Genomic DNA, 26,821 nt, shown 5'->3' on the forward strand with positions numbered 1-26,821 from the left:
GCAGCCTTTCTACGTGTCGTACTCGCTCCTCTTCGCGGTGATGTGCTTCCCGAGAGACGTGTGGGGGAAAGGGATCATCATGCTGGCAGCGTCTTGCCTCGCTCTGTCCCTACGCCGCAGGGCAGTGGTCTACACTGTTGGGTTGGCGCTGGTGGCCGATGCGACCATAGATATACCGTTCAAGCCCCACTTTTCGGTGAGTACGTACGCAACCATCGGCTTCCATTCCTTTGTAGTTGTAAGATATTTTTTATTTATTTATTTATTACCTCAAAGGCTCCGGTTGTGGGGCATTACATGAGGGATGGGCGGATTACATGCAGATTATATAAAGATTACAGAGTACATAAATATCAGGATACATAAAGATTACAGGATACATAAAGATGACTGATTACATAAGGACGGAGTGAAGTTCGCGGTGCTGTAGTTTGTTTGCCGCATCCGGTCGCTTTATGGGAATGCCCATTAAGTCCTTTTTCTTAGGCCCTCCGCACAATCGCACAGAAAGGGGTCAGTGAACCCAGCGGGAGAAGGGAGGCGCCGAATGGCGGGGGATTACAGGAGACGTCAAACTCCCCTCATGGACGGAGTCGTTAGGCGGCATCCTGTGTGCACGTGTGTACGGCGAGGCTGACCCGCGTCACAGTGCGTGGCTCTTTGTACCATGTCTGCAGCGGCATGCTTTGACCTATTGTCACGCTAGCTGCAGGCATGAGGAGCGACGATGGGAAAGAGGTGGATTGAAGTGGCTTTCCTCGAACTTGAGGCAACCGGACGTTGGGAAAGCGAGTGTTCGCGAAGCTCGCAGCGGGAAAGCATAATTATCCGAAATCGTGATGGTGGAAAGCGTGCATATGTGTACAGTGTCGCGATGAGTTACCTTCTTTCCCCAATCATTCACTGGTTGTGTTATTCTTTCCCCAATTGCTGATTGGTGGTATTTTCCTTTCCCCAATAAGATTCCCCAATAATCTTTTTCTTGAAGTCGATGCAGTTGACGATGAGTACAGCTTCCGGCGGCAGGTCGTTCCAGTCCCGAGATGATATGACAAAAAAAGAACGGAAATGAGATGTAGTTCTTGCAGCGGGTGGATATACGGTCTTGATGTGGTTGTTGCGGCTAGAAGGACGATGAGCTGTTGATATGATAGATGATCCTAAAGGTGAATAATAGAACTTGTGGAATAGGCATAGTCGAGATATTTTTCTTCTAGTTTCAAGGTTAGGCAAGGATACTCTGGATTTTAAAGAGGACACGCTAGTATAGTAAGAGTAGTCACAATAAATAAAACGGATAGCTCGGTTTTGAACTTTTTCAAGGATTATAGAAAGGTTAGATTGATGAGGATCCCATACTGCTGATGGGAATTCTAGTTTAGGTCGGACGAATGTTTTATAAGCTAATAATTTGATAGAAGGGGTAGTAAAACGAAGATTTCGACGTAGGAAGCCAAGGGTGCGGTTAGCGTCGATGTTCGTGATATGCGAAGACCATGTTAGGATATGAGTTAAGGTGATGCCAAGATACTTACAGGAAAGAACAGATGATACTTCAGAACCGAAAAGAACATATTTTGAGGGAATATGGGATTCCCTGCGATGAAAAGAAATAATGCATGTTTTAGTAATATTAAGGGACATTAGCCAATGCTTGCACCAAGTTTCGATTTGGGTTAGATCAGTTTGGAGGGTGTCAGAGTCAGTTCTGCTGGTGATAGGGCGGTAGATTACACAATCGTCGGCAAATAATCGGATGTTCGAGTTGATGTTAGAGGGAAGATCGTTAATGCAGATTAGAAAAAGCAAGCGTCCAAGCACTGTGCCTTGTGGTACACCTGAAGTAACGGGGGAAAGAGGTGACGATGATTTGTTAGCGTAGACAAATTGCTCTCTGTTGGTCAAAAATTTTGTAGCCATTTTAACACCAAGTGGCTAAGGTTAAGACGTGAAAGTTTTAGTAGTAATCTTTTGTGGGGTACCTTATCAAAAGCTTTTTCAAAGTCAATATGTATATGGGTTATTTGTTCCCGCGTATTCTTTCTATATACACTAAACCCAAGCACAGCTTTAATAAAACATCTTGCAGACACGTGGCTTGCTTTATGATAACCCTTAACTCAACCCTTAAGAAGAAAAAAAAACGTTTTAAAAAATTAGGAAGGAGGCTTTTCTCACTGCGCGTATCTTTAGAGCGTGAGCGCTGCCATCCCTTATAAAAATGGTCTTTACACAGTCTATAGACTTCTAATTGACTTTGTTGACTTCTTAGAGATATTGCTTTTTGTCTATTCTTGAGTTTATAGAGCGTCTACAGACAAAAGTCTACTGAAAGTGTATGACCATAACTCTATAGATTGTCGATAGACTGTCTATGGCATTTGTATTGCCTATAGAGTGTTCTCTAGGATTTGTCTATAGACAGTCTATAGAATTTAATAGACAGAAGTCTATAGACACTCTATAGATTGTCTAAAACAGTTTTTGTAAGGGATAAGCTCCCCAATACGCGGCCGGAAAAGAAAACAAGTTATTGGCAAGGGTGAAAATTTTCTTTTGTGGGTCTGCTGCGATGAATAGTTCACCATTTTGGGCCGTGTCGGTTTTCTGGATATTTGAGAAGAACCTGCGCAGTGCAGACGCGAGCAGGATAAGAAAACACTTGTGGTGCCGTTTCTTCGTGAAAAAAAAAACGCAGAGAAACAACCTAGGTGGAAGGCGGACCACCTAAGTCACGTGACTGTGTGACGTCATCAAAACCGGCCCACCGTGGTAGCTGGTGGTTAAGGTGGGGCACGAATTTGAAAATTGTCTTGAAAATTTGGCTGTACAGCAGCTCTAGTAAAAGTTATGGCAATAAAAGTTGCAAGCAATATTAGATAGAGGAGGCTTGCATCAGAGCTCAAAATTGGATCAAAATTTTGTATACCTTCCTATATTTTTGTTTTACTGTTCTCTACTAATGTACCATTGTATTAGATGGGCTGTGTGAACACTTGAAATTTTGTACGAGAGTAGCAAGTAATGCTTTACACAACTGATATCAAAACTGTGCACTTCAAACGAAAACAAGGTTTATTATGCGCTTTTTCTTTGTCGCGTCAATAAAACTGAAACCCATGAGTGGATTTCTTTAGTCAGAAAAATGCAAATACACATAATATATTGATTATGGTACCAGTTATATAGATAGATAGGTTTCTCCTACTGACATTTCAGTGATGCGTTCTTTTTTTTATTTTTAAACGAATGTGCTTTACTGTTTACTTGTAGTATTGTGACATGCTCATTTTAGGTATACGTTTACTGTTATTGTCCCGCCTGCTATAATGCGCCTAGGTGCGGCAGGTACTTGTATAAATAGATTAAAAACTGTGAAATTTTTCGTTTCTTTAAGCCTAATAGTTTATGAGAAAAAGGTACATGAACTTTTAAAAATACTGTGTTGAGAAAACTGCGGACGAAACATCTGAAAACTCGCATCTTCCCGCTCGTCGCGACAGCGAAAAAGGTTTAAGAAAGTATTTATGAAGTCGCGAATACCCAAGTGTGACGTATTTCCTAAAAGAAGCTGAAGAAATGCCATACTAGCAGGGTGCAAGATCTAAAAATCTAATTTCTTTGCAAAACAAAGCCTCACCGCACCTTAAAAAAAATATTGGTCGCGAGGGGTTGCTCAAAAACAGCAACCTGGGTCTCACAAGCCTGGCAGCACCTGCCATCGCGGGGCAATGGTGCATCGCTTAGCCGCTGCAGCATTGCCCAAACAATGGTATGAGGGCTCCTAGTAATGTATGAATGTAGAGCAGAGAATGACCAATTCCGCATATATTGCCATTAACTCATTACGCTGTCGCATCGTACCCTTAAAGTGGAGCTTAAAGAGCAACTTCCCCTTGAGGAGTTGAATTGAGGAGTTGAGGAGGGCGATTCTCCTCAATGCACTGGAGAAGTACGGGGAAGTTCAGTGTGACGTCACGAAAGGTATGATTTCAAATTACCGCTGCCGTCAGCCACACCCTGTCGTGCCTCGTTGGACGCTGCCAAACAACTTTCGGCAGGCTTTGCCTTCGGTGGCGGCGATTTTTTCCTTCAAATCAGGCGTTTATGCGTTGGAAAAGTACCGATACCTTCGATGACGTCATCATGCGTACCCCACTTAGTGTTGTGCGCAGCGGAGAAGCTTGAAGGACGCCTCGATTTTAAATGCTAGCCCTAAGCAAAAGGTCTTCGCATACTTTACCTGCAAGTTTCGCGCATTCAACCCTTTTAAGCTCGTTGATTTCTAAAACCTATGCAGTTGCCCTTTAAGTGTCCTCTCCAGTTTTTCCATTTTTTTTCTGCTGACTTTTAGAAGGAACGTTCTTTCACGAAAGTTCTTTTTCGAAGAAGGTTAGAAACTGCGCAAAAGGACTAGGGCATATTATATTTACATCACAATATATTTCTGCCCCTGGCTTTGTAGCAACGGCAGAAATTTTTGTACTAACAACAGAATTTTGTGTAGTTACTACAGAGAAGTAATACAGGATGAGCGATTAGAGTTAAGTACAACAGAAAAAAAAACTGCAGTGTGACAGAAAAATACAACAAAACATAAAAATCTGTCGTGACACATACGACAACTTCTGTAGTATTTTTGACCCGATTCTGTCGTTTGTTTCGACTGGGCACCTTTTATTTGCATTATCATATCTGTATGTTAGTCTATCTGATCCTAAAGTAACAGCGGGGACATACCATACGGTTTTTGTTCCTAGTAAGAATCGATTGCACGGCTGTTTTCTATGATAGTAGAAAAAGTAATTAAAGAAAGGTTATCTAAGCACCAAACTAAAATGCGTTGCTCTCTATTGTCCACTATGGTCTTCAAATAAATCAAATCAAAATTAAATCAAGTGAATCTTCCCTGTTATTCAATAAAGGGAAACTGCATAGGTTTTTGAAATCAACCAGCTTAACAGGGTCGAATGTGGGAAATTTGCAGGCAAAGCATGCGAAGTCTTTTGGGGCTATCACTTTAAATAGTGAAGTAATCACTGATCAAAATCCGTATGCCCTTCAAGCTTCTCCACAGCGCACAACGCCAAATGGGGGGGGGGGGGGGGGGGGGGGGGGGCGTGATGTCGTCATCAAAGGTATCGGTACATTTCCAACGCACGAACGCCTGCTCTGAAGGAAAAAAACCAACGCCACCGAAGGCGAACCCTGCCGAGGGTTTTGGCAGCGTCAAACGAGTCACGCAGGGTGCGGCTGACGACACCCTAATTTCACATCATACCTTCCGTGACGTCACGCTCAGTTTCCCTGCACTCCTCCGGCGCATTAAGGAGAAGCGCAAAATTCAATCGTGGATTACGTCACTATTTTACATGCTAGTGTAAAAACAGTTGGCATGCTTTACCTACAGCCTACATAGATTTGAATCCTTGAATATCGCGAAATTCTCAAAACGTGCTGCAGTTGCCCTTTAAAAATAAGATAGCACATAACACAGAAATGCAGTTGTTTACTTTAGGAATTTTTAGGATCTTTAACAAAGCTTTCGACTCAATTAAACATGAAATACAGTATATTAAGGATATTACTGCCATCCCGGGAACTTCTTATATCTTGTTCTACGCTGATGGCAAGAGTGCCTTCCTTGCTTTATAAGACGTACTCTCTGTAGTGCCTCTAGCTAATAACCGGCTTGAAAATCTGCAGAGATGGCTCTGTGCTAACCAGCTGATACTGAAAGCTAATAAAACGAAATATAATATTTTTTCAGTTCTAAATACACCAATGAACAAAAATATCACACTTTCGTTTCAATCCAACTCCTTCGAACGTGTTTCAGCGCGTAAATATTTAGGTCCCCATTGCACGAAAATCTTTGCTGGTCTTACCATGTAGACCTGGTAACCACCAAAACTGGCCGTTATGCTGGTATACTAAATAAATTTCGCCGCCTTTTCGCAATGTACTTGAGAAAGCAACTGTATTTTTCCGCGGTCAATGTACTGGTTGTTGGTATCAGAGCGGGTACAAAAACAAGCATGGAAAAAATTTACATTTTACAAAAAAAAAGATATCGTTTCATTTACAATTTGTCTAGATATGATTCTGTTTCAGCATACTTTAAAGAAAGTGAGATATTAAGCATTACAGCCGTCTACAATCAAAAACTATCCGAATTTATACACGGACAATTCAAAACTAAGCACATACATACATCCCTTAACTCAGATCTTCACTACGTTTTCCTAAATGTGAATTTTCTTAAACCTCGAACAGGGGCGGGGTATGGAATGCAGTTCATAAACTGGCAAATCCCTAACCTTTTGAACTGTTACCCTGACATACTTAATCCTTGTCAGCCTTCACAAAAAAAGTATAAATTGGTAAATTGGTTTTTGAGGAGACGGAATCGCGCAGTATCTGTCTGACATATATCGGCGGACACCGGAACCGCGCCGTAAGAGAAGGGAGGAAGGTGGGAGTGAAAGAAGAAATAGAGAAAGAGGAGGCGCATTGGAGGTCTCCGGAATAATTTCGACCACCTGGGGATCTTTAACGTGCACTGACATCGCACATTATACGGGCGCCTTCTGCGTTTCGCCTCCATCGACCGCAGTAGCCGCGTTTCGATGGAGGCGAAACGCAGAAGGCGCCCGTATAATGTGCGATGTCAGTGCACGTTAAAGATCCCCAGGTGGTAGAAATTATTCCGGAGCCCTCCACTACGGCACCTCTTTCTCTCTTCCTTCTTTCACTCCCAAAGTTGAACTTTTTTGGAAGATATGTGATTATATTTTCCCCTATTCCCGCAGTGTTGTCGTCCTCAATGTTTTTGAAATTATCCGATTCTTGTATGCAAATGGTTAAATTTTTTGTGTTGCTACTCCTCGTTTGTCTATGTATTATATCAACGCCCTGTTGGCTGATTTCCTTTTTGTGTGTGCGCGGCTCTGTGTCTGCTGACCTGTGTTACACGCGATGCCGAAAGAACAGTCAGGTGACTTGTACGTCACCTTTAGCCTGGGTTCAACGGCAAAATTGCGTTTATTTGCTATAACTTTTCAATAAACAATAAACAAATATCGACGCGTCTTCGGAAGCAAAAGCCACATTTATTGCAAAAGACTGTTATTTTAAAATGGAGCACTTTTTCCCAGCCACTGAATTTAACTAGCTACGTCAGTACTGGAAAGCCCTCCATATGTCCACTTGCAAATGAATGGCGGTAGAACTAAGGCTCAGAAATGCGCAACAGAAAAAACATAAATATTTACAGGACCAGTGTTTGCTTGTTGTTTGGGCTATATTAAAATTTGTTGGGCTATGTTTAATCAGCTGGCGAGGACTGGGCTAATGGGAAGTCACTGCGAGCAGCGTTTATCCTGAAGTGTATTGGACCGGGACAACAATGTCGTTGATCATCATCATCAGCCAGAATGCGCCCACTGCAAGGCAAAGGCTCCTCCCATGTTTGTCCAATTCTTTACCAGCTGTGGCCATCGTATCCCCGCAGACTTCATAATCTAATCCGCCCACCTAACTTTCTGCCGCCCCCTGCTACGCTTGCATTCTCCTGGAATCCACTCCGTTACCCTTAAGGACCAGCGGTTATCTTGCCTTCGCATTACATGCTCTGCCCAAGCCTATTTCTTCCTCTAGACTTCGACTAGGATGCATTAACCCACGTTTGATCCCTGGCCCACTCTGCCCGCTTCCGATCTCTTAACGTTACACCTGTCATTCTTCTTTGCATAGCTCGCTGCATTGCCCTTAACTTAAGCTGAAGTCTTTTTTTTAGCCTCCACGTTTCTGCCCCATATGTGAGTACCGGTAAGGTAAAGTTGTTGGATACTTTTCTAAATAAATTAGTTTTTGAGGAAAGGAAATGTCGCAGTATCTGTCTGACATATCTCTGCCGACACCTGAACTGCGCCGTAAGGGAAGGGAGGAAGGTGGGAGTGAAAGAAGAAAGAGAGAAAGAGGTGCCGCAGTAGAGGTCTCCGGAATAATTTCGACCACCTGGGGATCTTTAACGTGCACTGACATCGCACAGCACACGGGCGCCTCTTGCGTTTCGCCTCCATCGAAACGCGGCTGCCGCGGTCGGGTTCGAACCCGGGTACTCCGGCTCGGTAGACGAGCGCTTTACCACTGAGTCACCGCGGCGGGTTGAATACTTTTCTCCTGAGGGATATTGGGAAACTGCCATTCATTATTTGAGAGAACCTGCCATATGCGCTCCAACCCATTTTTGCTCTTCTAATTATTTCCCTTTCGTGATCTGCAATAGCGGCAACTACCTGCCCTAAGTACACGTATTCTCTCACCCCTCCCAGCACTTCGCTACCAGTTCTGAACGGCTGTTCCTTTGAGAAACTGTTGAACATTACTCTGTTTGATGTCCCTGTTTACGACCCTTGCACACAGTCCTCTCCGGCCCTGATTGGCAGCACATGGTCTTACGAGGCGTCCGTGTACTTCGTCGGCTGGCATGTCCTCCGCTGCGTGAGTGTGACAGCGGACATCCTTGATGGTTCGCCCAGTGGCCTGCCGCAAGGAGTCTTCCAGACGTGCCTGCGCGCCCTCGCCTACATCCTCTACTTTCCGGGACTTATAATAGGCCCGGTGACCAATTACGACGACTTCATGAAGGAGGTACTGCTGCTAACCTACTGCTCCGAATAGTACTACTGCTGCTGCTTCTGCTGCTGGCGCCATTGTCGCTCCTTCAGCTTAAAGTAATACCACTTCTACAGCAGCTCAGTACTGTCGCTGCTTAGTACTCTTAGTCTGCTACCATACTTTTGCTACTGTTATTGTTTCGGTTGCTGCAACACCTACTGCTGCTGACCCTAAACTTTTTCTAAGACTGCTGCTAATAATGATAATAATGATGATGATAATAATAATAATAATAATAATAATAATAATAACTTCCTTACTTGCTATTTTACGTGACTTTTTCGCGTCTCCTTTCTCTTCCTGTGTTCTCGACGTTTAGCCTTATGAGACCTCTGTTTTTTCTCTTTTTTATGGTCCCTGGGCTATTTTTAGCACTTGAAGTTGTTATCGTTCAGTGCAACTCACACCCTCTGTGTAACTCTACTGGGTCCTGAGGACAATATGTAAAAAATCCCTTATATTTATAGGATCGTTGTGGAATGCTTACAACAAATAGGACGGGACCCTGGTCCACGTCCTACGTCGCTACAAAGCGACCTACAATTTCTCTTTTTTTCTCAATACCTCCTTTTTCTTTTAGTGCTGCTGCATCAAAGATAATTTTTTGTACTTTTTATTTCTTTCTGTGATTGTCCCTATCAGCGCCACTTTTTTTCAGCCCGCACTCACATGACATCACCTCCAATTCTTGTTCGGGCAAGGATACCATAGAAGTCTTTAAATTTATTGCCACCCGCCGCGTTGGAGATGTGAGCCCACTCCTTACCCTTTACAGTGCTCCAGTTCTGGTCATGCCCGTGACCCTATGCCGCACGTTCTTGTACACAGTACCCATCCTCCGGCATAGATGTCGCTTATGGCGCAGTTCCTACGGGGCACCAGGGAAAGCTGAGACGTTTCGGTTGCTACCTACTACGGTGCAAGAGAAACGCCCCCTTTACAGGGATGGGTTATAAAACCAATGTGAAGGAAGAACTTAATGTACAAGCACTCCTGAAGCAAAAGTCGCGGGGTTTGACACGCGGTAATATTTAGAGGTGGACCACACTCAGCTGAAACGTCTGTTGCGCATATGTAGACAGCAGGATCATCCAACATTCTTGTAGAAAATTTCCGGATATTGGAAAACTGTAAGGTGCTCTTCCGCTGAGGAGCAAAATCTTTCTTTTAAATTGTTTCCATCGGTCGCATCGAGCAGTTAAGACTGCCATAAAAATCGAACAGAGAACGCTTTTCACGACAGCAAGAACGTTAATGGCGATAAATGGTACCTTGCTGACGGCAGATCTGCGGTTATATTGACTGTTATAGGGAAATCTTACAGTGTATGAAAAAATTCCATTCATAAACTGTTTCCAATGCAACAGTTCCTGTGTCCAGAATTTTTGGGTATGCGTGACAGCGCTGCAGCAGGCGCTGCATGCGTTCCGGGTGTCGCAGCGCGAACTGAGGAACCACGTGCTTAACTGTTCCCTTTATGTACGACCCACCCTGTACACTCAACTTAACGGCCCAAAATGCAGCCTCATCGTCCTTCCGCTTGGAACCGCAAGCGTCTCCTGGAGTTGGTGGTGAGGTTCTGCCGCCTGGCCGTGCGGTTCCTCACGATGGAGGCGTTCCTGCGGTTCGCGTACGTTCGCAGCGCCCTCCTTGCGCCGCGCTGGTACCTGGCGCAGTCCGGCTGGACGCTGACAGGTCTCGTGTGGCTGACCACGCTGCAGTTTTACCTGAAGTACAACTTCGCCTACGGCGTGTCTTCGCTCTTCTTCTGGATGGATGGAGTCTACGAGAGGCATGACATGAGACCCCTGTGTACGGTGCGCATCCACACGGCGAGCAACACGTGGAGGTTGGTTGAAGTTTTAGTCCCTGTCCCCAGCTGCATAGCTGCTGATCGGCCCGGAGTCCCCAGAGAACAACCTTGGAGTTGCTGGGCCACATCCCAAACAGCACAGGTATCGGCCAAGTATTGGAAACGCACTAGAAATTGTTGGTCCTGCAAGTGCCAACATGAAACCATCCATTTGCTATATTGGACAGATTCCCTGTGCCACCTGGTCGATTGGTCACGTGACCTTACGGCGCCATCACAGTCTGCCCACCGGATTGGGAGCAAACTGCCCACCATGTGTAGTTGACAGTTAATTATTGTACGCTCGGGAATAGCAACCTAGGCCGCTGAAGGCCCACTGCTGGTCATCATGATCATCATCATCATCATCATCAGCCTGACTACACCCACTGCAGGGCCGAGGCCTCTCCCATGTCTCTCCAATTAACCCTGTCCTTTGCCAGTTGCAGCCACCGTATCCCCGCAAACTTCTTAATCTCATCCGCCCCCCCTAACTTTCTGCCGCCCCCTGCTACGCTTGCCTTCTCTTGGAATCCACTCCGTTACCCTTAAGGACCAGCGGTTATCTTGCCTTCGCATTACATGCCCTGCCCAAGCCCACTTCTTCCTCTTGATTTCAACTAGGATGTCATTAACCCGCGTTTGTTCCCTCACACACTGCGCCCTCTTCCAATCTATTAACGTTACACCTATCGTTTTCCTTTCCATAGCACCTGCTATCGCACGGCAGTGGCGCATCGCTTCACCGCTGTACCGCTGCGCCAAGAGGGGGACTCCCAGGGATCTGTGAATGTAAAGTATAGAGTGGTTTTCTGCATATATGGGAATCAATCCATAACGCTATCACGTTGGTCGACATCGCCATCGACGTACGGAATATTTAATAGTCGCCTTACAGCCACTCAAAATGTATCCAGGATGGGCTGTGTTCTTAGGATCACGTGGTTGCGGCCATCCATGGCCCTACTGCCGTAATGCGACCAGGTCGGTTGCTACCATGTTGGCATGGGAGAAACATGGGCACTTTGGAGAATCTGCTGTATCATCGTCAGATCCCGCGCGCATAAATTTGGGGAGCCTCATTTTACTGCGTATTTTTATTAAATCAATCCGTTCTGTACCCAAACTGCTATTGCAAGTAAAATAATACTGATTGTTCTTTTACGTGCTTTCAATGATTGGGTCACAACAGGCACAGTATGACCAGCCTTTCAGGTTGGTTTACTTGCTTAAGTCCTGCTGCCAGCGACTAATAGCTACCAAGTTTCTCAGGCTTCACCATATGGTTGCTTGCAATTCTGATTTAACTATACATTCTACAAGATATGCGTTTGACTAAATATGCTACCTGGGGTATTGTTGCATAAGTATAAAGTCATAGAAACTAACAGCATAAACTACAGAGAAAGGCTATAGAAAAACAACTCTTGTATCTATGGCTTGAAAGCCCCTTTATAAGGTGATACCCTAGGCTTGAAAACTATATTTTGATTAAAGCTAATAAAGTGACCTCGCACTGAGCTCTGGCTAGGATATATAGATCAGTGGTCACAGAATGTACTTATGGTTTGGGATTGGGCGCTGCCCTGGGTGACAAGGTACAGCTTTGTTGGAAGCGAAGAGTGTTGCAGGGGATGACATACCCTGATGGGAATAGTGCTTTTTCCTAACGACAATAACTTCGAACATAACGCCTTTAAATTATCCGACGTCGTTCAGGGCACCCCCCTGCCAGGTCGCTTTGGCAACGGCATACAAAAGAAGAACCTTACTTCTTGTTTAGAAATTTATGCCGTGTCGCATTGATTTCAACTCGGCTACACAAGACTTGAAAGAGTCTGTAGGTTTGTGCAGGCTATTACAGTGTTTACGTTTTTAGGTGAACCGCAGTAAGGAAGTTTTCATTTCGCTTAATACCTCAATCGTATTCTTAGCTAAGGATACAGCAAAGCCATTGTTATTATTTAAGTGAATATTTTTGTTGAAGACACAAATCCATCAGGCCTATTGCAACACTGGTGACAGATCATGATGGTGAATTTTACGGCGCAAGGAGAGCTAAGGCCAAAGAGCGCCATGGCACGAGGTATCTTCGTCTACACAAAGTTGGGTCAAAGATTCAATTCCCAAGCAAGGAAAAATCTGTATCGATTGTATCACCAGTATGTGCACGATGACACTGGGGATCGAACCCTCATCTCCCGCATTCGAGGCGGATGCTAAACTGCTCGGCCACCGCTAAATGTTTTTTTTTTCTTTTCACTCTTTCAGATATTTCGACATAGGACTCTACAAGTGGATAGTTAAGTAAGTAGTTTTTATTTTTCATTATCAGGACGCTCAGGACGAAAATCACACCGCAGCGACAGCTTAGTTTCAGTCGCATCAACTTTTGAGCTTCCAGCTTCAGGGGCGTAACTATAGTTTGCTTTAAGCATTAAAGTTCGGAAACAGGACACGTTCGCATTCTTATACAGTCGCGAGCAAAAAATATTAGCACAGATCATTGGCGATCAGAATTCGTATATCTCACCACGCGGCGCTGCGGTACGCAGACTTGCCTATCGGGCCGTTTCCATGTTTGCAGCGAAGGGGGGGACGGCATAAAGTAAGGTTTATCAAGCGTGCACCGCCCGAGCGTTGAAGTGCCGACCCTACATGACTGTGCTTGCGGCATTTATTTTGGCTCGGTTATCATGAGCAGATGCCTTCTTTTTATTACTGTATTTTTTATGTACGCGATGGTTTGTCAAAAGGAACTCGCGGGAACAATAGATGATAGCGCTGCTTTTAGCCAGTAATTTTGCTGTTCGTGGCAGTCCGCTGAACCCCCCTAATACCGTAGAATGGGAACGGCCCGGCACTCTCGTTATCAGCCTCTTCGCCACCCGCAGCGCCACGCGTTGTCATTCCGGCGCTCTGGCGTTCCGTCATGTGTGCTAATCTTTTTTACCCGCGACTGTACATCAGGCCCCGTCGGCAAACGTCATCAAAAGCTGAAAGTCAAAAGCAAACCATGCAAACTGTACATATCCAGGAAAGATGTATTTCCAAACTTCATTCGTCGCATGCACTCCAGTCACACGACTTAAAAAATAATTTCTGGAATCATTGCAGAAACAAAAGAGGAAAGCCCGTTGAGAACTTACCATGCGTCATTCAACGTTGTATAACGCTACATATTTAGGTTCGTAGTCCGGTTGATATTCCAACATGACTATGACCTTTACCGATTACCTTTTCTTGGTTCCGAAGCATTCGTTAGGCATACAAAGTACGCTGATAAATAAGCCGCATCTGAATGTGTAACAGTGTTATCGTTGAATAAAAGCGAAGTCCACTCGCCGCATGTAAATGCTCCACAACCCTGGACAGTCGAATTCAGTGCCTAGCACAGGCAAGCATGAAAATATCTTTTTCAAAAAGGAAATGGATAGAGATGGACTGGCTCTAATGCGAAAATCAGCAGGCGGATCTTCCGAGACATCTAATTTTACCGAAACAAGATGACCAGCCTTGTACTTCGAGCTACAGTAACTAAGGGAGAATGTCTTATACCCGTGCCACACGCGCACAAGAAATGGCAGTAAATGCTTAAGGCCTTAAGTTTGTTAATGCCATTATTTTCTGAGTTGGTGTTACACGTACACATTTAATGCCATTATCGAAAGTGACGATGACGATAACGCTTGCAAGGTAGTAAAAAGTTTCATGGAATATAAACATTTATAATGATCACATTATATCCGGAATGTTGTTCAAATGCAATGTAAAAACGATTTTCCAGAAAATACGGCTGTTCCTGCTTTACAAGTCGAAAACGTAGCCATAAACTCGCATGTCAGCACATAAGTCGACAGTACCTGTCAATAAGGCTGGTTAAAATGGCGCTCTTCGCATCGAAAATGCGGTATAGATGACCCATCGGACTGAAAGTTAAAAATTAACCATTTCTCACTGGTTATGAAGTTGTTACTAACAAAGCTTCATGCTTTTCTGCGTGTGGAATGGGAACGAGAGTACACATTGCACGGGCGAATGAGTTGTGGCGAACTCAGTAGGTCGCGAATGGCAGTAATATGCTAATGTCATTAAATTTATGCGTGTGGCACCGCACGAATTCCATTAAAACTTAAGGCAGTAAGCACATAATATCATTAAATCTGTACGTGTCGCACGGGTATTACTGGTTTTGGCCATGTGAGTGAATGCCAGATTGCGTAGCCTCCGGCTATAATGTCATCCTCGCTTCACGCTCGCAGTCACTGAACTTCACAACGTTCTGATGGAGAGTTTGGCCATGTGACGTTGCTGCCTCGTGGTAGCGAAGTGAAATGTGGTAACTGAGTATATCTGCACTCAATTTGCTCACTTCGTACCAGGGAATAAGTAAAAGCAGCTCGACAGCAGAGGTTATGCACGTGTCGGCAAAGACATGTCCCGTAGGGCGATTTAACATATGGTATAGATTGACGTTCGGTTCCTCGCGCTGAAAACTTATTCGTCTATCTTACGCGCAGAGGACTTCTTGCAAGTTTTAAAGATCACCACTTGGAGGCAGTAGTGTTGTTAGGCAACGACAACTTAACGATTAAGACGAACTCCCGGCTTTTCATCGTTGTGCGAAAGCCTGTCAAACCCCGACCGAAGTGTCATGAGGACCGACGTTTCGGGACTGACTCGGCATCTTCATCCGGGTTGATTTGGTGGGAGTAATAAACACACTCTTATCATTTGTTGGGCTACTGACGCTGTTCCGAGAAAGGAAGTCGGCGCAGTGGGAGTCACATGAGTTGGGGTGTGAACAATGCATATTCGGGAGAGGTTTGGTTTGGTTTATTGGAGTTTAACGTCCCAAAGCGACTCAGGCTATGAGGGACGCCGTAGTGGAGGGCTACGGAAGTTTCGACTACCTGGGGTTCTTTAACGTGCACAGACATCGCACAGTACACGGGCCTCTAGAATTTCGATGAAGGCGAAATTGGGGGGGGGGGGGGGGGGGGGGGTCGACTTTGGCGGCGTCGTGAAGGCCATTTACTGTACATACGCTGATGGAAGGGAGCGTTGAGAGCGGTTAACATTCCCGGGTGTGTTCGCATCGCATCGAGGTGTGGTCCAGGTGTGTTCGCCTCCCGATCTCTACTGAAATGTTCACATTGCAGTCTAGTGGGAAGGTTTCGGATTGCGTTAACTCTATAGAATATACAAGCAACGCATTTCTGCTAAGGCTTTGAAGCACAAAAGAACCTAAAACGGTTGTTTTGTATTTACAGATCTGTTCTTGATTTAACTTCACATCATCTTGCGCAGATACCTCTACAAACCGGTGGTCGGGGGCCATTGGACACCGTGGCGTCGATTTTTGGGCACCAGCGCAACTTTTTCTTTCGTGCTGCTCTGGCACACACTGCAGCCACACATGGTGGTGTGGGCTCTCACCAATTATTTCCTAGTAATGGCGGAAATGGCGTGCGTCATGTTACTGGACTCAGCACATGTTCGTTCCTGGCGGGTAGGTGTCCTTCATTACTTAGAAACTTTCCGACTACGCAAGATACAGATGTATCGTGTCATCAGCCCTCTTTGCTGTAAGACTTTTCTCCCATTCCTGTCTCCCCTTTTTTTCTCTAGGTTTGTTCCCCTTCCACCGTGTAGGGAAGAGGAACAAACCCCTTAAGCTCTAATGGTCAAGAGGGGTGAGGGAATAGCCTTCGTGTGCCTTAACTGTTCAACTATGCGGTTCATAAGCAAACTGTTCGGCCACCAAGACTTTTGACCAAGGTTTACCGAGTGCTGTTCAACGGGATTTCGCTTCTGCGCGGGAAGTTTTTCCGTTAAGTAACGAAATTCAGGCTACGTATCACTTTGGTGGTTTGGTTGGTTTGGTTTATGGGGTTTAACGTCCCAAAGCGACTAAGGCTATGAGAGACGCCGTAGTGGAGGGCTCCGGAAATTTCGACCACCTGGGGTTCTTTAACGTGCACTGACATCGCACAGTACACGGGCCTCTAGAATTTCTCCTCCAAAGAAATTCTAGCCGCCGCGGCCGGGATCGAACCCGCGTCTTTTGGGTCAGCAGCCGAGCACCATAACCGCTGAGCCACCGCGGCGGCCGTATCACTTTGAAATGAATGTTCGAAATGTCGACGTCGACTGGTTCACCTTCCTGCCTTTCCATTCTTCTGTCTCTCTGCTGCAAAGATAACTCGTCATCAGCACGTCGCACAACTGCCTGCTTAGAGATTTACGCCCTAATACTATAGCGAGCAATCAGGACTGTCTGTCATTTGGAGTCATTAATATTCCACCTCATGTATCGTAAAATGAAAATAATTGTATTTATTTTTTCTTATGGTCCAGAGATACATTTGTCTATAAGGCGCACTGCACTGAAGGGTTCTTCCAAAATTATGGGTGTTTTAGCCTGTCGCGAAACTCAGAACTAGACGTTTTGCATTTCACTCCAATCGACACCCTCTCCCTCCGTAGAAGGGACAAAGCAAGCAAAACTGTGCTCAGTACCTTACAGCCGTAGCCAGTGAGCCTCCGCAACTGAGGGAACGTAAAAGAAGTAGGATTCAGAGGCCCTTGTTGCTCTTGTACTGGCTGTATGGCGCCAGATTGTCATATAATGTTTAGAACCTACAGATTATCGTTCCCTTATTTTAAAAGCTTGAAAAACAACTTTCCCCTGAAGAAAGGCCAAAGCAGCGGCGCCTGTGGTTAGTGACGCAAGTAAAGGATTGCCTGAAAAAAAAATGTATCAAAACATTAAAAGCTCCCTGCCGTTTAGGTATTGCCGTATTAATGCTTGAAAAGCTCAGCATTTAGGCGAAAAACAATTTATGTTGGCAAATTGCCCTGCCTAGAGCGTTCGGAGCAGGCAGGCACTGGGGAGCAAGAAACCGGCTAAACTGGTTACAATTATAAGAGGCTACAAGGGCGTTCGAAGCCATCTCTAAGGGAATCTACGTGTTCCTTTATCATGAAAAACAGCCGTGGAGACTGATGGCGTCGGGACTGGGCAGTGAGGCCGGTGAGGCAAAGCAGCAACTTTGATTATTTCTCGTTGACATTGGCAGATTAGTGCACTGTCAGTGCAAGTGCATCGCCACCGGTGCTGAAGATTGTTTAGAAAAGTGATGCGCCCATGAGAAAAACGACATTCAATGCTTTTATTTGAATGCAAGGCAATTTTAATTTTACCCATCAATACAAACATCAGGGCCAGAAAGAGAGAGATCATTAAGTGCCATTCGTACCGGGCATTATTTCCTGGATATCAGAACGATTGCAGAATCAGGCTTCCCAAATAATAGTAGGAACATGAAGTATGAACATCTATGATTGCTTTTACGTACTTTGCTGGACCTCAATTCCAATTTGGTTCCGATTGAGGCTGGATTCCAGTTGCAGATTTACATATGACGACAGTTCTTTTCCGGCTTTGTATATTTAGCTGAGTTTTCTGGCTGCTGGTAGTATTAAAAGACTTTGGCGAAAGAACGCATTTTAAGCTTCTGGAAGCACTAACGTTGCCCCGCCGCGGTGGCTCAGTGGTTACGGCGCTCGGCTGCTGACCCGAAGGACGCGGGTTCGATCCCGGCCGCGGCAGCCAAATTTCGATGGAGGCGAAATTGTAGAGGTCCGTGTACTGTGCGATGTCAGTGCACGTTGAAGAACCCCAGGTGGTCGAGATTTCCGGAGCCCTTCACTGCGGCGTCCCTCATAGCCTGAGTCGCTTTGGGACGTTAAACCCCAATAAACCAATAAACCCAAGCCAAGCACTAACATTAATTACGGCTCATAATAGTCAGGCGCTGGACGGACAAAACGGGCTTCTACGATAATGTTATGCAGAGCTATCTCCGGTAGCTGTAAGAGAGAGAGAAGAAGGGAGATGAGCAGAGTGGTTTGTTGGGCGAGTTGGTTTGCCATATTGAAATATACCTGCGCTTAAAAGACACGGACTGAAAGATAGAGACACACACACATAGCGCTGGACTTACAACTGAATCTTTATTCGGGAAACACTGCTCTTTATGCACACCAGCAACTGATAAAAATGGAAGATGGTAACACCCGGATGATAAAAAATCGACAAACTGTCTCGTCACATGTCCAGTCCTACCTTCCCTTTTGCAAAAATGCCCTTTCCTTTGATAGTAGTGAAAGGGACGTGCTACTCACGCATGCATCCCCACTGTCCGCTATGCTCATGGCTTCAATTATTTCACGCGCCGTTTGGTCACGGTTCCTGCTTACTATCTTCGTCTCGTTATAGGAAGGTACACATTTACACTCTTGACAATGAACCACCAAATTCCCATCGCTTTTCCGTTCCATGTTCTTCCGATGTTCCCGGAGCCGCTCATTCAAACATCGCCCCGTTTGGCCTACATATGCTTTGCCACATGTAAGCGGCAACCTGTATACCACTCCTTCTGCGCATGCGACCATGGGGGCTTGGTGTTTCTTTTTACACCCCTTAGTTTTTCTTTCTGGGTACGTTACTATTTTGCATAAGTTTTCCAATTTGTCCGGGGCTGAAAAAACGACCCTAGTTTTTACCTTCGAACCAATTCTTTTAAGATTATGGGACACCCCATGAATGTACGGAATCACCACCGTTTTCTCCTTTTGTTTTTCTCCCTCCTTGCTAGGCACCGTACCCTTTTTGCCAAATTTCTTGAGCATGCTTTTTGCCACCGACACTAAAACCTGATCCGGATAGCCTGCTTCCCTTAGCCTCACCACCTGCTGCTCAAAACTTTCTTTGACTAATTCCCGGCTAGAGGGACATTGACTAATTCCGATGTTCCCGGCTCCGGGAACATCGGAAGAACATGGAACGGAAAAGCGATGGGAATTTGGTGGTTCATTGTCAAGAGTGTAAATGTGTACCTTCCTATAACGAGACGAAGATAGTAAGCAGGAACCGTGACCAAACGGCGCGTGAAATAATTGAAGCCATGAGCATAGCGGACAGTGGGGATGCATGCGTGAGTAGCACGTCCCTTTCACTACTATCAAAGGAAAGGGCATTTTTGCAAAAGGGAAGGTAGGACTGGACATGTGACGAGACAGTTTGTCGATTTTTTATCATCCGGGTGTTACCATCTTCCATTTTTATCAGTTGCTGGTGTGCATAAAGAGCAGTGTTTCCCGAATAAAGATTCAGTTGTAAGTCCAGCGCTATGTGTGTGTGTCTCTATCTTTCAGTCCGTGTCTTTTAAGCGCAGGTATATTTCAAGGGAGATGAGTACACGTTAAGTAACTGCCCATTCATAAAATGGATATATTGCGTGAAATTGTTGCAGTCGTTGCTTCCTAAGCAATAAAAGCAGGCGCTGCCACAAAAAAGGAACAGGGCGTATTGAGGAGCTTACAGCCTGATATAGGCTTCATGTGCGTGCCTTCCAAATTACTGTCAACTTTCTTCGGTCATGAAAGCTGCGTCGTTTTAAAAAGTTCCTCACCGAGGGCTATTTGTTTGTTGCCAGTGTTCTCATTGAAACGAAGACACTGTCGGGATCACGAATAATTTCCAAATGGACTATTCTGTTTATTAACGGTTCCGACCAAGAAATGTCAGAAATGTGTTTTTCTCAACTCGCAGGCCAAGTACAGTTCCCCACTCGCGGAGCGGGTCCTCAAGGGGGTCTTCTGTGCATTCAGTTTGATTGGCGCATTTGTCAGCTGCTTCTTCTTTTTGACTGACTATGAAATTGCAGGCGACACACTTGGAAAGCTGTTGGGTGAGTACGAATCACTCCCTCTGTGTAATTCTTGTCATAGACAAGTTAGGCACGGTTCCTAGAAAGAGAGCAGCGTGTATATAACAAGGTATAGATTGGGCATTTAAGGTCCTTACGTGCTTGAATGCGAAAGCATTCCTTGACCTAAAGGCCTTTGCACTAAATGCCTTAACCATAAAGGCTTTTTGCTAAAGGCATTTGACCTAAAGGCCTTTACACTAAATGCCTTAACCATAACGGCTTTCGGCTAAAGGCATTTGACCTAAAGACCTTTATCATAAAGTCCTTTACCAGTGAGGTATTTGCCGTGAAGGCCTTTAGCCTGAAAACCTTTACCTTAGGGTATTTACCCCAAAGGCATTTGGCATAAAGACCTTTATGCTGAAGACGGTTACCTTGAATGCCTTCACCCTAAAGGCTGTTCACCTACAAGCCTTTATCATAAAGGTCTTCAACCTAAAGGCATTTATCATTTCCATTCTTAATAATGACTCCACCCCACCCGAAACCAGCATAGCCATCGCCAAACATTCAGTCTCGTTAAAATTCCGACATTCCCCGTATCACCTAACTTGAAAGGCTCCGTCACACACCAGCTTTTTCCAGGTTAGGAGGCCCACGGCCGGACTGAATGCAGCGGAGCTGCATTCAGTCCGGCCGTGGGAGGCCAATAGTGCTTTGGCACTAAAAAATGTAGGTGGCGCCCTTGCAAAAATCAAGATGGCGCCCGAGGCAGACGCACTTGCGAGCTGCTCCCTGCCCATTCTTGGTACGCAGCAATTTATGTCGTGGGTGTCTTTCAAGAAACGTTTTCACTGCAAATGTGTGGGATGTCTTTTCTTCTGAAAGACGAATCCCAACAAAAATAAAAACGTAACAACCGTCTATTCGATAAGCGGTGGCAGCGTACGAGCATGCCAACGCAATGCTCGTCTCGGTAGCGGAAGGAAAAAGCCGCCCTTCTCAGCCGGGCAGCCTGCCTTTGAAGCCACCGTCGGTGACGCATGCCTTGGGTGACGCAGCGGTGGCGCTGCGTTTTATCGGTGACGCAGTCCGGAGTGCGGCCGTGTTACGCTGGGCCGGATGATAACAAGGCGAAGGCTGCGCGGAAATATGCGCAGAGTGTGTCGCCACAAATCTATCAACATACAGGCCGAGGAATACAATATGCTCATGGAATCCGGGACCAGCAAGCACAAATGTGTTCACTGCGTGAAGCGGCGCGATCATTCGTCGACGGGGGTTATTTGCACAGCCAGCGACACGGGAACGCTCCCCGAGGCACTTCGCTCGTCCCTGGATATTCAAGACGCAGCTTCCGTCAGTGCTTCATCGTGTGTTGTTCAGGCTACACAAAAAAATGGCTAGTCGAATGGATGCGTTGGCCGTTGAGGTGCGACAGCTTCGAGCCGAGAATGTGCTCCTGCGTGAGGTTGTGAATGGCCTGAGTGCATCTGTTCTGGTTCGTACCGCTAACCACAGTGAGTGCTCGCCCTCCGAGTCTTCGTAATCTCGCAACGACGCGTCTGTTGTGGCGACAACGCTGGCTGCGACAAATTCTGCATCCTCATCAACGCCTCCTGCTCAATACCAACGTACTCATCTGCCACGCCAGCCAAAAGCGGTGAGCCAGCCACCTCGGCCTCGAGCGACTTTGGGCACAGCTAAGCAGTCCATGCTTAAAGTAACGTCCAAAATAGAACCAAAGAAAAGCCTATTTGTTTCTCGCCTGGACCCGACTACAACAGCGTCAGACATACAAAATCTTTTGTTGGATACAGTAGGTGACAAGGTTGTTATGTGTACAGAACTGAAAACGAAGTACGATACGTACTGATCCTACCATGTCTCTCTGGATGAGCATTTGTCCGAACTTGTGAGCAAACCTGAAGTGGGGCCTGATGGTTGTTTTTCGCCTTTTCTGTTGAAAACTCTGGTCTTCACGGCGCTTTGTTGTTCCAAATGCTTATTTAGCCACGTCCGAAAATGACACGTGAAATTAAGCTTTATTATCAAAACACGAGAGGGCTCCGAACGAAAAGGGCGGACCTCTTAGCGAATGCATATTAATGTGAGTAACACATGATATGCCTGACGAAAACGAGGCTAAACTCATCGTGTGCAAGTGCCTCTTATTTGCCGGATGAGTATGTCGTTTTCAGAGTCGACAGAATGTATTCTGATCAGGTTAAATACGGGGGTGGAGTACTGATAGCCTGCCGTTCTGTGTTAGTCGCATTTACAAGACCAGACTTGGAGAGAGACGTACTACAAACAATGGGTGGGGTTGGAAATTCCAACACGTGACAAATCACGCTATCTCGTCGGCTGTTATTACTTTCCGCCAAATTCAAATCCGGATGTTTTCACCAGTCATTTTTTTTATATTGGGAGAAAAAGTGATTTTTCAAAGTGCAAGGTTCACATTTACGGGGATTTTAATCTCCCTAAGGTCGAATGGACCGCCGGTTTGGTCACTAGTCCCTGCAGAGCCGTACGTGAAAAAGCCGAATGTCTTGTTGATTTTACAAATTTCCATGGGTTACTTCAGCACAATACGATGAAGAACTGCGTCGGTAACATTTTAGATCTAATCATATCTAATGTGCCTCTTTTTGGTGTACAGTCGGCGCGCGATCCTCTTGTCCCAGTTGACAAATACGACTGCCCGTTTACTCTGTCATTCTTTGTCGTTTTATCCAGTGTGTGTCATGATACCTGACAAATTTAGGTAGTCTTACGGCGATTACTTTGAGCTGTACAATAAGCTTCACTACTACGACTGGTTTGGATTTTTTTTGAGATCAGGAATGTTGACTCACGCGTTGACCTACTAACATCAGTTGTACATGGAATAATGAAAAAAATATATACCACGGTGTCAACCAAGGAAGTCTAGATTTCCTTGCTGGTTTTGTTGCGATTTGAGACGCTAGTTGATGAAAAAAAAACAGTGGTACCATAAACAGTACTTAAAATCAGAAAGTGAATATTGGTACCAATGATTTTCATTATGAAGGCTAATTGTAAAAAAAACTGATAGCACGCGATGAAGCTGAATACCAGACTTCTCGAACAAAACTTTTGGGAACCGAACTGTTTCTTGGGCTCTTGTGCGGAAGCAAAGGATAGTGCTGCAATGATAAAAATGCGTGATTGTATCTGTTCTGAACCGCAAGATGCATGCCAAGCTATCGCTGATTACTTCAGCCCTTGTTTTGTGCGCCCTGATAGCACAACCGCTGTTATCACTTTTGAAGGGAGAGCTTACTGATTAGCGCATGAAAGTGTCGCTGCGCATGAGGTTCTGTCCGCAATTCAAAAGCATAAACCAAAATTTTCAACACGAGTGGACGAAATTCCCAGCTTCATAATCAGAGGATGCGCCGGCATTTTTGCTTACGTTTTGGCACATTTGTTCAATTTATCCTTGCGCACTGGTGTTTTTCCCTCTCGTTGGAAGCTGTCAATAGTTGTTTCTGTATTCAAGTATGGTGGTGCTTGTGATGCGAATAGTTTTCGGCCTGGGTTACTGATTAGTCCTTTTGCCAAAGTTCTGCAAATGGTAATGTACGAACACATGAGCTCGTATTTCAAACAAAATATCTCAACTCTGCAGCACGGTTTTTTAAAGGGACGATTCATGGAAACAAATTTATGCAGTTTTCTGGGATACAGTCGGCCTCACTTGTCAAATTGTGGTCAGGTAGATGCAGTCTACTTCGACCTGACTAATGCTTTCGGCATGGTTTCTCATCAGGTACTAATGATGATGGAAAAATATGGTCTTTGCCTCATTTACTCCACACGGCTCGAAAGCTACTTTGACAACCGCCGTAATGTTGTCCGATTTTCCGACTGTGTGTTCGACGAGTTTGTGTCGTCATCGGGACTGCTGTTGTTTTTAGTGTTTATTCATGATTGGCCGCTAGGCTTTATGAACTAGAGGGTTTTGGTTTTTGCGAATTATCTGAAATTATTCTGTAAGATTGAGAACATAGAGGACTACCGCTGATTGCAAGCTGACATTGGAAACATTGAGAAATGGTGGTTGATGAATCGCCTTAAACTGAACATTAAGAAAACTTCCGTTTTGTCCTTAAAGGCCGATTCACACGACGGACCGTTCGCCCGCGGCCCGCGCACTACGTGTGCATACGTCAGCACTTTGAGAGGCGCGCTGGATGCATGGATGGATGGCGGCCGACAGCGCGCCCCTCAAAGTGCTGACGTATGCACACGTAGTGCGCGGGCCGCGGGCGAACGGTCCGTCGTGTGAATCGGCCTTAACTATAAAACTCAAATGAGTCATGTTTGATTATGCACTTGTTGCCGGCCAAATATCTCGTGCTGCCCTTGTACGAGACCTTGGTGTTATTGTGGACTCAAGGCTTGATTTTCGATTATATGTATCTACAATTGTACTGCATGAAGTGAGGCAGGTTCTGCTTATTTTTAGAGTAACAACAAAACTTGGTCGATACGACAATCTGCGAAGTCTTTATTGCGCTCTCGTGAGCGCATCTTCAATTCGCTCGGCAGCTTGGAATGGCATCTGTTAGTTACTGCAAGAAAATTGAAAATGTTCAACGTAAGCTCATGCGCATTCTCTATGACAGATATATTGGTCGCCGTCGTTTCTACGAGTATGTTTCCCTCTACGAGTATGTCTACTCTTAATGACAAGTGACTCATGCGTGACATGTAGTTTCTGCAAAAAGTTGTGCGTGGGTTCATTGGCTTTCAACAATTATTGATTTCACTGAGATTTCGTGTGCCTCATTCAAAGCCGCCAAATGTTCTCATACTTTTTATCCTATGATTCATGCCATATGTCCAATGACTCCTGCAGAAGACATCTAATTCGACATTTGTAAGCGCGGACATATTTGCCTAAACTAGTTTTCATACATTTTAAATGAATGCTTTCAAATTGTCTTTGTTTTGTATTGTGTTCATGACGAGCTTACGCGGGTTCGATCCCCGCCGCGGCGGTCGAACTTCGATGGAGCCGAAATTCTAGAGGCCCGTGTACTGTGCGATGTCAGCGCACGTTAAAGAACCCCAGGTGGTCGAAATTTCCGGAGCCCTTCACTGCGGCGTCCCTCATAGCCCGAGCCGTTTTGCGACGTTAAACCCCATAAACCAAACCGTCCTGTCTTAGTGCGCGCTCGTTTTAGGCCAACTGGCTGTTGAGGCACCCTCAAATAAATTTATCTATTTATAGTAATAGTACGCTTGAACTGCACTGCTACACACAATGTGTGCACGCTGAACCGTGTGTTATCAAGCATAATGTCATAATAATGATGATGATGATGATGTCCTCAGGCTTAGTGGCACATACCCACGGCGGGGGATTGGCCAGGGTTATTGGCGGATAAGAGTCCATGTATTCTTCGTCTTCTTCTTCACCTCTTTATAATGGCACATACCCACGTGGGGGGATTGGCCAAGGTATAGTGGTATAAATAAGGAAATTTTCATATCGAACGAAACCATCTTCTTTCTACTTCGCCCGCTGCTAGTTCCTTTTCTTCAGCTTCTTTTTCCAAGCTCCACATTGACAACTATGATAGTCTATCCTCTAAAAAGAGCGATCATCAGCCCCTTGAAGCGCTGTGTCCGAAGTTTCGTGGATACTATGAAATCTCTATATAAGAGGCGTTGTGTCCAATATATAAAAACATTGGATGAGAGAAGGAATGCGGAAAGGGGTTGGGAGGGGGCAAGCTATCATTTCCAAGCTATCGTCCAGCCTTTTGATAAATCCAGTCCTGTATAGTAAGATGTAGTATGGCAAGCTGAACAGAGGTATTTCAGGTACGCAAGGCTGTTCCACAAAGAGATAAGTCTTATACTCTCTGTTAAAAAAAGAAAATGTTTTAAAAAGCTGATTTTTTTTTCTCCCATAAAGCTCACTCTATGATAACAGCAGCACTCTCTTTCACCATCTGTCTTGTTTTCGTGGCAGTATTTCCAGTGCCTCTCCTGCCAGTGCTGCTCGGACTGTACTGCAAAGCTCAGGTGGCCATGGACATATTCGAGTGGGAGGAAACGCGCCGGTCTCAAAGGGCGGACGGCGACAGGAAGAAGGAAGTCGGAACGACCGATTCCTCCAGCTCGCCAAACACAAGCTCGGAGAAGTCCATCTTCACTGAAGAATAAGAAGCGCTGGAACGCGTCAGAGACTAGGTCTAGAAAGTGTTTTAACATTAATAAACGCTTTTCTTATTCACAAGTTTTGAAATTTGCATACTGTTTGCATTTCGTCGGCACCAAGTACATTACATAGGCCTTAACTCTTTCCTTCACTGGCACATATACTACAATGGTTGCTAAAATTTATCGCTGTTTTTTTTCTAGGTAATATTTTCTTGATTATATATTTTCACTCAACACAAGTGCAATGCACTGAAACTTTAAAAACCTGACACGTAGGAATCAGTACTGGTCAGTTTTTAAAAAAGAGTGAAACGTATATTGAATTACGATCGTTTTCACTTTTGCCATTTCAGCGGCCAAAGAG

The 26,821-nt window shown here is 45.2% G+C and overlaps 1 protein-coding gene across 1 annotated transcript; it reads left to right on the top strand.

The window, feature by feature from the left end:
- On the top strand, positions 1 to 26,553 carry LOC149331669 (protein-cysteine N-palmitoyltransferase HHAT-like). Its single transcript, XM_089556804.1, has 7 exons — positions 1 to 196; positions 8,428 to 8,655; positions 10,206 to 10,531; positions 12,806 to 12,841; positions 15,845 to 16,046; positions 20,154 to 20,292; positions 26,267 to 26,553. The coding sequence occupies exons 1-7, from the start codon at positions 41 to 43 to the stop codon at positions 26,458 to 26,460; spliced, it is 1,281 nt and encodes a 426-aa protein (XP_089412930.1). The 5' UTR covers positions 1 to 40; the 3' UTR covers positions 26,461 to 26,553.
- Positions 26,554 to 26,821: the final 268 nt, after the last annotated feature.

Source organism: Amblyomma mixtum, chromosome 8 (genome assembly GCF_055824585.1).
Source record: "Amblyomma mixtum isolate Tamu chromosome 8, ASM5582458v1, whole genome shotgun sequence".
NCBI lineage: Eukaryota > Metazoa > Arthropoda > Arachnida > Ixodida > Ixodidae > Amblyomma > Amblyomma mixtum.

Bases quoted from the DNA above. Each gene is read 5' to 3' on its own strand.
- LOC149331669 (XM_089556804.1), top strand. From the start codon at position 41: ATGTGCTTCCCGAGAGACGTGTGGGGGAAAGGGATCATCATGCTGGCA. The intron at 197-8,427 runs GTGAGTACGTAC...CCTTGCACACAG, and splicing joins CGTTCAAGCCCCACTTTTCG to TCCTCTCCGGCCCTGATTGG. The intron at 16,047-20,153 runs GTAGGTGTCCTT...CTCAACTCGCAG, and splicing joins CACATGTTCGTTCCTGGCGG to GCCAAGTACAGTTCCCCACT.